At 39.7% G+C, this 12,990-nt stretch overlaps 1 protein-coding gene across 3 annotated transcripts in view; it reads left to right on the plus strand.

Annotated features, from left to right (window-relative positions):
- The first annotated feature begins 3,438 nt into the window (after positions 1-3,438).
- cpeb2 (cytoplasmic polyadenylation element binding protein 2) overlaps positions 3,439-12,990 on the plus strand; it is a 35,148-nt gene continuing 25,596 nt past the window's right edge. For all 3 annotated transcript variants that reach the window (XM_079588194.1, XM_079588195.1, XM_079588196.1), the window contains exons 1-2: positions 3,439-5,344; positions 10,494-10,763. In XM_079588194.1, coding sequence (XP_079444320.1) covers positions 4,541-5,344; positions 10,494-10,763 — 1,074 coding nt within the window. In that variant the 5' untranslated portion in view covers positions 3,439-4,540. The remainder of the gene's footprint in view (positions 5,345-10,493; positions 10,764-12,990) is intronic.

Raw genomic sequence — 12,990 nt, forward strand, 5'->3', positions numbered from 1 at the left:
GTACATGACGTAGATATCTGCAAGATGTATTTTTGGAGATGTCATCTCTAATAAATCCCTAAAATATTTTCTGTCAGATGTTAATAGACATTTAGACAATGTTTTTTTGACAATGTATGCTGTTTAAAAAGACCTTTATCAGATGTGGGGGTTTTTACGCAACAGATGTTTTCCAAATGAAGTGCTCTTTAACAGACGTTTTGAAGATGATTGTGTGTATGATCTGAGAAATTATTTTATATATAGATATATTTAAGAAAAGCAGGCCACATGTGCTGCCATTATAGTTTGATCGTGACCTGGACATATAAAACTGATTTTAATATAGACTTTATAAGAAAGATTTAAAGAGGGATTTAACAAAGCCAGGTAAGTGTTTGCTAACATAAGTGGATGTGTGTCACACACACACACACACACACACACACACACACACACACACACACCATCTGGTATTTAGTTGTAGGTTGAAATCTATACGCTGGTAATCAGCAAATTAGATTGTGTACAATGTCTGTTCGCCATATCTCTGACTCTCTATTCCCCGTATCCCACAATCCCATTCCTGACTAACTCTGTTTTCCTTATCTCATCTGTCTGTCCACATTTCAAACACAATCATCCATCTCTGTTACTATACACCGTTTTGTGTATGTGTGATGAAAATGAATTTCAAAAAGGACAATTGCATCTCGTCAGCTGCTAGTCCTGGTAATTCCAGTTTATCTCCAAACGCAACCACCGTCCACCAGCCAGTAATGACCAATTACTAAAGGCAGCCTGCAGGGCTTGATGCTCTTGTTTCAGGACCAGCCTTATCATCATCTTCTTCTCAAATGCATTTTTTTCACATGGCACACACAGGGATTGAAGCCCGTAAATTCCTGAAACAAATCACATGTGTCTTTTAGCTTTTTGGGTGCGTGAAAAACCGCAGGAATAATGATGGCATGCAAATAGGAAAAGTGAGCAGACTTTGATCAATTGCGACGTGTTGGTTAATTTGTAACTGTCACAAGAGTCGCTGCATTGAGGAGAAGCCGTGATGGGCTTAGATCTATGATTATATGATTAATCTGTCCTCAGTGTTTCAGAGGTGTGATCACATCAATGGAAAGTAAGATATTTCAGGGGATTTTGAACCGGGAATCCGTTGGCCCTTGGATTGACGTCAATATAACCGTAATGAACTGTGCTTAGTGACAGAATGACCCCCTTCGTACACCTCCAGTAAAAGCGTCCATTATTGATCAGGGCTGTGGAGACCCCAGCGAGAGAGAGAAAGTGCTTAAAACAAATGTCACATTTGACGTGGGAGGTACAAACACGACCAGCTGTCAAACGGGATCAGATGCTGTAAAAGGTGGACAAAGACTAGAGGGACAGAATCGTGTCCCCTTGTTAGAAGCATGAGGATGCTGTTTAAGCATGCATGAGGAATTAATCTCCTTGACACCCGGGTGCATTTTAAAGAGATATTTTTAGACGCCGTCGTCACTGCGCACTGTGAGGACAGGACGCACACCGCAGATTCACTTATCTCCTTTCTCTCATACCACATACACAGCTGTGTATACTTAAGTATGCACTACAGAATGTACTAAACAAAACGATATTGCTAAAAATAAATACCATGGCGATGACATGGTACCGCGATTGTAGATGATATACTGTGGTATTTTGATATACACCATGGTACTGAATGGTTACACAAATGATGAATAGCATGGCATTATAGTATATTTCTGAATAAAACAAAAAACATGATAATTGCATTATTTGCCAGTTTTTTGTTTGTTTCTGTTAAGTAGGCTGTAGAATGTTCGGTGACACTTTATTTTAGTGTCATTGTTACCTATGTAGTTACTATAGTAATAACTATTAATAAATTATGCAGAATTACAAGTAACTAACCCTAATCCAAACCCCATAGTAAGTACATGTAGTTACTTATTATTGTAAAATTACAGTGTAACAAAGACTACAACGACTACTACACTTTATTCTAAGGTGTAATTGTTACACTGTAATTATACATTTAAGTACTGAGTAATATTATCAACTACATGTACTTACTATAGGGTTTGGATTAGGGTTTGATTGAGAATTAGTTGCATGTAATTATGCATAATTTACTGTTATTACTAGCAAGTATGTAACATGTAACAAGGACACTGTCAATAACATTGTTACCAAAAAAAGTGTAACTGAATATTCTGTTACATGTTTTGTGTCCTTTTTACAGTGTAATTATACATTTAAGTACTGAGTAATATTAACCACATGTGCTTATAGGGTTAGGGCTTGGTTTGGTTAAGTTACTTGTAATTATGCATAATTTACTGTTATTACTATAGCAAGTACATGTAACATGTATCAAGGACACTGTAAAATAAATTGTTACTGAATATTCTACTCACTATGTAGGCTATTACACTAAAAAGTATTGAATTCGTCAGTAGATTTTATACTAGCCTACTTTTTTATACTATATATAATATGCTACACTAAATGGAGTATACTTACAATACACACTTCATTGTGTGCTTCATTACATTTTAGACCCTTTGCAATACTTCAGTATAAACTAGACTGTACACTATATAGTGCACTACCACAGTAACTGTATACTGTACAATCTAGACTGTATATGTACACTATATAGAAAACATACTTTTCTATACACTATTATTCTTTAGAGAATAAACCAAAAACAAAATGCTTCAATATAAACTAATTAGTATACTATATAGTAGAGAACATTACAACTTATATAGTAGATATGTATTTTACCCTACGTAACATACTAAATACCACAGTATGAATAACACAGAATATATAGTATTCAGAATATACACTACTCTATTATGAATACTTCTATAGATTTAATATGTAGAATAATACACTATGTACTGTACTCTACACAATGTAAATACTTAATAAACGACTGCATACTATGTAATGCACTTAGAATATATATAGGCTAATATGTACTGAATACTGTAATCTAGATTGTATACTACACAATACATTATATAGAATATACTATATAGTACACAATAGCTATTAAAAATGCATACAATAGTGCTCTGCATTATATATATGTAGCCTACTATGGTGTAATTTATTGATTAGTACATTATATAGTACACAAAATATTAAATAATTCACAACTGCATACTATATAGAGCCCTACACAGAGCATACTACAGTACTTAGTATGTACTGAATACTAAATGTATAATCGTTACACATTATTGTATGGTGTCCGTGTTACAGTGTAACTATACATTTAAGTACTGTGTAACAACATACTTACTATAGGATGAGGGTTAGGGTTTGGTTGAGAGTTGATGTAATTATGCATAATTTACTGTTATTACTACAGTAAGTACATGTGACATGTAACAATGACACAGTAAATAAAGTGTTATCATATAATCTATATTGTATAGTACATTAAAGCCTATAGAATACATTATGGTGTTGTAGTATACACTATACAATGTATAGACTGTACACTACACAATATATGACATACTTAAAAAACGACTGCGTACTATATAATATACAAGACTACATAATATGTACTGAATATGGGGTAATCTAGATTGTATAGCACATACGTACACTACACAATATATTAAGTAACAAATAACTGCATAATATATAGGGCACTACAGTAGCCTACTGACTATGTACTAAATATCAAATGTATAATCTATATTCTATAGTAGCCTACATTATATAGAATACACTCGCCTACTAGAGCTAGTATACACAATATGCTACTGAATAGGCCTAGTATGCTACACTGTAGAACACACTGCATATACTACTGTATGTAGCCTAGCTATATGCTTTACTACCATGCGCAAACTAATATTATCCAAATGTTGTATCAGGATCAGGAAGGTCCGCCCTGTAATATGATATGTGAATGTTCATTAAGCACAGTAAGCAGTTTATTATAGTCATGCGCATCGCATGAGTGGCCTCGGCGGCAGATTATAAAGGCTAAAGGTGAGAGAAGACTGGAAGACACCCGCATGAGCAGTTGGCCAAACAGCTGCCATATTTCCGACAGTCAGTGTCAAAGCTCAGCGGCGTTCAGGACACCGGGCGGACCGCTCTCTGCTCTACTGCACCTCCTGAATAATGAATGAGTGACGCGCACATTGCGGCTCTCTCTTTACTCTGCGGCTGGGAGGGAGGCGGGGTCGCGCACGCATTGTGACGCGGCTGTGACGCGCATGCAGGAGTTTTAATCCTGTGCCGCAGCAGCAGATCAGCCGGTAACGCGAGGAGGGGGATGCGCGGTCGGTCGGACGGACGGACGGCTAGAACGGCTAAAAAAAGCCGCAGACAATTAAATCCGCGAACAATATTTATAGTGTGCAAAAAGGTGACCGACTCGACCGAAAGCTCCTCCTCTCTCGCTCCCAAACAGGCATTAGGAAGTTATAGGACACTGCGCGTCTCTTATTGTTCCAGACCAGGCCTGGGAATAGGAAAGCTGCGCTGTTTTTGACGCAATTAAATGGGTGATTACGGGTTCGGCTTGTTGCAGACAGCGAACATCAGCAGCAGCAGCTCGACACTGTTCGGCGGAGGCGCGTTCACACCCTACTCCAGCCCGTCTCCGGTGCGCGCCAGCAGCTCGCCTCTGGTGTCCCCTCTTTTCCCGTCACATCAGCGCAACATGCAGGATGAGCCTGCGGGGTTGACAGCCTCTCAGTCCAGTTTCTCCGCTGTAGGTCACGCACAGACAGCCGGTGACCTTCAGCACGACCGGAACATACATCAGCAGGGTGATCCTCCTCCGCAGCAGCAGCCGTACTCCTCCTCCTCCTCCTCTTCCACGGGCCTGGACACCGATGCGCCATCGTCCAAGGTGAAGATCCCGATGGAGTCCCCCAGCGCGCACCATATCAACGGCACCGGTGGCAATAACATGCTCGCGGCCGCTTTCCCGGAGATGCAGAACCCCGGGGGTGGCGGCGGCTCAGCTTCCCCAACCCTGCCCGCTTTCGGGACGCCGTGGTCCGTTCAGACGAGCTCCCCTCCTCCGCCCGTCTCCAATTCCGTGAACGCAATAAACCCGATCCCGACCACCGAGCCTGACAACTTCTACCCGGGCATCCCCTCCTCCATTAACCCCGGCTTCTTCCAGAGCTTCTCGGCCAACCCGTGCCCGGTGCAGGGGTTTAGCAGCCCTTTCCCCCCGCAGATCAACGTCCCCCCGCAGCCTCCGCAGAGCCGCCGGTCCCCGGTCAGCCCGCAGATTCCCCCGCAGCAGGGCGCCTTTCTGCAGCAGAGGAACAACTACAACCACCACCACCAGGTGAGCGCACCGGCCTCGGTTCATCGCCCGTTCAGGTCAACTACATACGTACTGTAGCCTATATGGCGTAGAGAACGCGTACACGTAGTAAATTCTAGAATTCATAGAATTCTAAAGGCTGTTAAACTGTCATTGTGACGCAATCGCGGCCTTGGAACGTCTGCTGTTGCGTCATAATGCAGCGCTGTGAGTGAAGCCATTGTGACGTGTGTGCGTTGAATACAAATTCTACTATCTTACGGCAATGAGGACTGGATTAAAAAATGGTATTGTAAGTAGTATTAGTATGTTTACAAAGTTATAATAACATAGTAATGCTATTACTGTTTTACTGTATTTTTTATCTAAAAAATGCAGCCATGGTGAGCAGAAGAGACTTCTTTAAAATAAATTATAATAATAATTAAAAGGGTTAGTTCACCAAAAAATCCCATAATTTACTCATCCTCAAGCCATCCTAGGTGTATATGACTTCTCTGAGCCGAACATAATATGGGTTATTAAAAATATATATTTAAAATGTCCTGGCTCATCCAAGTTTTATCATGGGAGTAAATGGTAGATATTGAAGCCCACAACGCACATCCATCCATCATAAAAGTAATCCAATACGGCTCCAGAATCCCAGTATGCAACAGTAATGTTTAGTATCCTACATTGCAGTATGAAACATTGAGGATGGCATCCAGTTATAATCTCCCAAAATAACAACTGTCATTTTGTGCTTTTTAATGCAATTTGGTGTGATGTCAAAATAAATTGTGGTACAATCACAGTGGAAACGCAAGGTCAGGCCTAGTTCAGTGCATTGTGGGATACTAAAAAACAGCTTGCTCTGGTTTTATACTACACGTTTTTTTGGCAAAAGTAGTTCATTTGCACTCTGCATAATGCAGAAATAGTGTTTTCTGGAGGGGGACAGAGTCGTGGGGATATTGTTGAAGGGCTTCACGTGACTCTCCAGGGATGTGTTGACCTGTGTGGCACTCAGTGAAGTCTCCCATCGAGAGCTTCGAGACGTCAACACCCTGCTAAACTGCAGCGCTGTCTGAAAAAGCTGTTATTACAGTAATCTGCGGTCCGAGCTTCACTCTGCACTGGCATTTCACTAATGTGGCATGGTGGCCATTTTGGGGAATGTGACTATTCCTTTAAATTTCAGCATTTCTGTGATATTATATTAGATATTTCACATTTATGACAGTGTTTGCTGCACTGCATCGCTACTGAATCTACAACAGCACCGAATACATATTCTATTATATCAGTATTGTGCATTTGCACCCTGAATTGAGCTTGATGAGATGTGAGATGAAGTGCCGCAAAAATACAAAGACAATAAATACGTCTTTTATTGTGTTGTTGGTTTGAATCAGTCAACCGTCTGTTAGACACTCACATGCCGTGTTTTAGAGACATTTTGCATTTCACAAAAGCCAGTTGCGTCGCCGCAGATCTGATATCTAGGTATCTGGTGGTGAAGTATTCTAGGCCTGTGTGGGTTTGGTCTTGTGGGGGTGGGGTAGAGACGGTCACATGGTTTAGGAGTGGCCCTATATCTGTCACTGGGATATTTGTACATCTGAAGTCATGCTGGTCTAACAGCTGTTAAGAGTAAACGTCTTTTAGCATGATATCGCAGCTAAGCTGGAGACGCCCTTTTTCAGGAGTCGGGGATTTTGCATGTATGTATTTATTAGGTGTGAGAGGTATGACCGTAATCTTATAACACCGGATGAGTCATGGGAAACGGTCGGGAAAAGCAGTAAAGATGCATTCAATTGAAGTGACAGTGAACAATTATAATTTTACAAATGATTTCTATTTCAAATAAATGAAATTAGAGAATCCTGAAACAATTGTTTCACTGTTTCCGCTAAATATACTAAAATATGAAGCAGCACGACTGTTTTGTAACGATGATAATAATCATAAATGTTTCTTGAGCATCAAATCCTCATATTATACTGATTTCTGAAGGATCATGTGACTGAAGACTGGAGTAATGAAGCTGAAAATCCAGCTTTGATCACAGGAATACATGACATTTTACAATAGATTCACATAGAAAAGAGTTGTTTTAAATAATAATAATATTAATCAAATAAATACAGCCTTGGTGAGCATAAGATACTTCTTTCAAAAACATAAAAATAATAATAATCTCACCAACCCCAAAACTTTCATCAGTTTTGCTATGAATTAAACAAAACAAATGGATTATTTGGTGATACACGTTTTTTGGACAATTAAGTACTTAAAAATAAAAGGTAGCCTACTTCATCTCATATTAATTATTTGCACATTTTAGTTAGAACTTGATGGACATAAACCAAAAGATAAGATAAATGAATGATAAATATGGCATTACATTAAGTAACACTTGAGTTCAAAATCAAACATTCACATCGGTAAACCTTATATTATAAAATACATAGATCTGATTCTAAATGATGATTGGATGGGCCATATTTAAAGCCGTAATTAAACAGCCAATAAATGCTCGCCTGTGATTGCATATGAATAGAGTTCTATGACAGAGTCAAGTGTCATAAATTGATCATGATCATCTCACAGTGTGTTTGCTGCTACAACCTACGTCTGCGGACTAGCCAATCAAAATGCAACATGAAATGGCGTATTGATCAACGCGCTAAAACTTAAAACTGCTTTCCTCAAGCTCCATTTGCAAAATTAGCATCCTAAGTTAGCCTCTTTTCCCAAACCATGACCGTGTCATTCTCCTCTTTCACTTTTCTCACTGCACATAAAAGCCACAACTGCCAAAGTGTGATTCATCTTGCTCCATTTGTTCAGCACTAGCGCATGCTAATGACGGTTTATTCTTCTACACTAACTTGCGTGTTGCGTCGTAGCCTTCGATTCAAGGTGTCATCATCGTACAGTCTACATACATGTCGAATACATATAAGTTTATTAGATCCACAGTGTGATATTGTAATGATCTTATAGGATGGCCGAAATCACACAGTCTGTAGCAAACATGAGTCGTAGTTGGCGGTCATTGTAGTAAAACGTAGTAAATATATGTTAGATTAGCACCAAAACTTGTTAAAATACTGATATGTTCCAGCTCATTAGATCGTTATGCTTCTAAACTTTTGCGGGGTACCTTTGTGCTCAAATGCTGCCAGTGAAGTCAATATGACAGGGCAGAAAGTCAGTAAGTCATCTGCCTAAACTCTTGCAACCTGGATTATTGCGGCAACTTGAAACGTTGCTTGGCAACTCCGAATAACTCGCTTGTTTGGGACACTTCACATTCTGATGCTTTGATCTTTTGTATGTTTAAATAACGTAGCATCATCTCTACTGGCTAATACATTTCTACTGTCGCATATATCCGTCAAACTGCAAACGCAGGCTCTGGGATGTGGGTTTTGCTGCATAGGTCTCAACATCTCTCCAGTGTCTAGACGACATCAGCGGTAATTATCTCTCACTATCCCTTAAACACTCAACCAGATTGTATGTGCACGCAGTCTCGCACACCCACACACACGCACATACACACACACGCGCACACTCAGGCCATTACCCAATTACACACAAAGACATTACGGAGATGGGTGGGACTCTCATTTGGGGAGAGTTGTGCACACAATGCAATGACAACACCTGCTGAAAATGAACATTTGTTTCGTTTTGTCATTGTTTGGTGCGGACGCTTTGCGAAGAAGTGCATCCATGTGTGTTTTAACATTATATTCCAGGATAAAGACAGCGTGTGTTGTCGAAACTTTCTTCACGAGATGTGGAGTGTTAGATGTAAAGCTTTAAATCTTCTTACATGTACAGCAAGGCAAAGCCTGGCCATGCTCAAAGTAACACACACACACACACACACGCGCGCGCGCACACACTCACGGGCGATTACACCAGTCACTCTCATTCAGATTCCCACACACGCGTTAAATGTGTAGCTTTCACTCTATTTCTGTTGGCTTTGAGGTCATCTGTGCTCGTGCTTCTCCTCGATGCAGTTAAAACTTGAACAAATATATACAATAAAAAATGTCCAGGCTTTCTCTTTTTGGAAAACAAAACAAAAGTATCGTTTACATCATCTTGTACTCGCAGGCGTATCCCTTGAGAAAAAGCATACTTTAGCATAGTTTTAAAGGAGTACTTAAATAAGAGCGCAAATAATATACTTAAAAATAATATACTTAACTGTGAAGTGAATGTAATGTTTTCGGACATGTATTTGCATAATAATTGCAAAAACTTAAAATGTAGCCTATTATTAAATTCATACTAAATGCAACTATTTGAGCTTAGTGCTTTTTTAACCTCTCAAGAAGGACGTGACTTAATGTAATGTAATTATTTAATGTAATTTCGTAATTATTTCATGTTTGAAATATGGTTTGAGTGTACTGGGGAATTTACTAATAAGCATTTATGGTAAACTAAAATATGTATTTTCTATGTCATGCATTGAAATATAGTTGTAATTACACATTAGTATGCAGTTTAAGTACATTTAAAATATATTAACTTTAAATGTAATATCAAATAACACTAAAACTATAGTCAAGTACTTTACATGTGCTTTAGTATGTTACTCAACACATCAAAATAAGTGAACTTTAAAGCACAGCAAAAGGCACTTTTCAAAAGTGTAATTCAGTGTCGTGAAAGTGTGCTCTCTTCATTAATATTGCATTATCTGCAAGTACACTACTAGTGCACATTCAATACAATTAAGCACACTTCTTTTTACAAGGATACCCATATGTTTGTCCTTTTATTTTATTTTATTTTAGATTGAGAATGTCTCCTTCCTCTAATACCACTAATGCCACATGCTCACTGGCTATTCCGTCCTCAAATATACAGTTCTCCGTGCTTTCTGAGGATAATAACCAACATTTACAAATACAATTCATATCAGAATGTATTGCGGATTTAAAATATGTTATAGAAATGTGAGTCATTTTGTAAAATTTAGATATATCCCTATTCAATTAGAGAGGAGCTGTACTTGCGTGACTAACAATAGATGCGATGCGTCCCCAAGATGGCCGCCGGGTGAACTGATTGCTTTAAAATGGACTTCAAATGGACCTTTGCGTTCAAGTATACTTGCGTCTCGTCCCTAACTACTCTTCCTGTGTGTCTGCAGCCCATGATGAAGCAGTCCCCGTGGGGCTCCCACCAGGGCAGCGGCTGGAACTCGGGCGGGATGTCCTGGGGCCGAGACCATCGGCGTGGAGGCGGCATGGGTGTGCCCGGCTCCGTCAACCACATCTCTCCCATGAAGAAACCCTTCTCCAGTAACGTCATCGCTCCACCGAAGTTCCCCCGCTCCGCCGGCTCCATGGGACCTAAATCCTGGATTGAGGAAAACATGTTCCGTACCGACAACAACAGCAACACGCTGCTGCCGCCGCAGGTATGTGTGTATGTGTGTGTGTGTGTGTGTGTGTGTGGTGTGTGTGTGTGTGTGTGTGTGTGTGTGTGTGTGTGAGAGCTGGCCATGTTCAGGTTCTCAGGCCGGGATGGGAGCCAGTTATTTTTTAATTGTTGCTCAATATACATTAGCATCAGACGAAGTCTGTGTGTACGCCCGGTACGCCCTGTGTGTGGCTGTTGAGTTCAATAGGACGTTCAAAGACCTCCTACAGGATCATTGATGACTCACGGTGAGGACTCATTTTGCCGGTTTGATCCTGAAGGAACCTGTCCTCTCCCTTCATTATTGTGTGGCGGTCTGAACTCAGTTCTGGAAATCTGCGTCGGTGTGCTTTTTGGAAAAATGAATTCAACCTATTTGATCTCCAGTTTGCTGTTAGATGGGACACATGGGAATAAGAAATGTTCATGAATCTCATGAATCTCAAGTGCAATCACATGTTCCTATGACCATTGACCTTTATTAATGAGGTTGACTTTCTAAAGGTGTATATCTTTAAATTTATATAAAATTATATAAAATATTATATAAATATGATATATTTAGCTGATGCTAAAACACTTTAATGCTCCCACACTTAAGTCGCAAAAAGCTTGTGATTTTGTAATATTCATGTTTTATAATACCAAAAAAATTATAAGAAACATATAGTAAATATTCAATATATTGTCCAGCCCTGCTTAATGCTAAATGCAAATTTTAGTGGGAGTCTGAAAGTTTCTCACTTTCAAGCTAAAACTGTGAGTGTGTGAGAGGCTAAAGGCGCGAGTAACACATTTTTGTCGTGTTTCCCCATTGTTTTGACGATGAGCTGAAACAGCAGGTCATTTACATGTGAATCTCTGAAGTGTGTGTGGATACACCCCATGTTTAAACCTCTGCTGATACAAACTGCTATTGTTACTTTTTATTTTAGTTTCGACTTAGTGTCACATGATGACTACTGGTATTTTTGCCATCCTCAGTCTCTACAGTTGGCTTATCTCATTCAGGCCCTGTGTGCTAAATTAATGGCTATAGATGTGCTATTGAATTAAACCAGTTTAGGTTTGACATATTTAACATGCCGTTCTGTCATTAAGACCTGTTGTTATGGTCTGGCACAGAATAACTCATTGTTAGTTTGTACTTTATTTCGGACCAGATCAGTGTTTGGCGCGTCACAGCTAATTCCGCCTAACAGAAGTGAATGAGGAACCTGAGATGAGTGTGGTCTGGCCTTCATCACTTTCTTTCCTCCTCTCGCAGGAAACAGGTCCGACTCTAGTAGTATCTACGGTATTGTTCATTTCCATAAACACGGTGCCGTTTGGGATTCCTCGCATTCCACGAGCCTCTCCTCTCCTCTCTCGTCTCTCCTTCCTTCTGCATGTTTGCTCTGCGTTCCAGAGATCAAAAGCATCATGTGCTGAAAAGAGAAACAAAAAAGATAGAGACGGAGGGAGAGGACAGAGATAAAATGCGGCTTTTTCATTAGATTTCCCAAGATTAAAGGTACAATATGTACGAATTTTGTTCTAAAATATCCCAAAATCACTTGCACAGTGTGATACATTTCCTGCAGTTGTGTACTTACAATATCTCAAAAGTTCCCAAAGATTTTTAATTTCAGAGAAATTCCCATTTTAAATAATGGCTGAATTCCTGTTCATTTGTCGCCTGTCAATGACGTAATATCCGCGCTATCCCTGGTTTACGCTCGTGCTGCCATAGTAACCATGGCGACAGACGTGAACAACAGCTTTGCGTCTAGCTCACGTTGTTGTTGTTTCGTTTAAACATTATGGACCATGGCTAGCAGACTTGGGGGGGAAAAGGAAAACTAAAACGAGGATCAATATCAGCGTGGCGTTTTCGAGATGCCGAGAGCTCCACGTCCGTGACAAACTTCGACTTGACAGAGCTTCACGAGTCACGACTTGACAGGGCATGTACTTTATTAGACAGGTGAGCAAATGTAACATAAAACTAATCAATGTTCAACATGATGAAATGTTAGAATATGATCTGTATGTTATTATAATGTTGATCTATAGCAAGTTCCATAATTCTGCCGGAATTTTGCGTCATCAACGTACGCCTTTGTTATTGTAAGAGGTTAGCTTACTAGCGGCGAAATTATTTACATATTGTAGCTTTAACTTTTAACTTCAACTGTTTAAATTCGAATGTTAGTGTCGTAGTCGAAATGTGTTTGAATCAAGAC

The sequence above is a fragment of the Phoxinus phoxinus genome, assembly GCF_949152265.1.
Source record: "Phoxinus phoxinus genome assembly, chromosome: 18".
NCBI classification, from domain to species: Eukaryota; Metazoa; Chordata; class Actinopteri; order Cypriniformes; family Leuciscidae; genus Phoxinus; species Phoxinus phoxinus.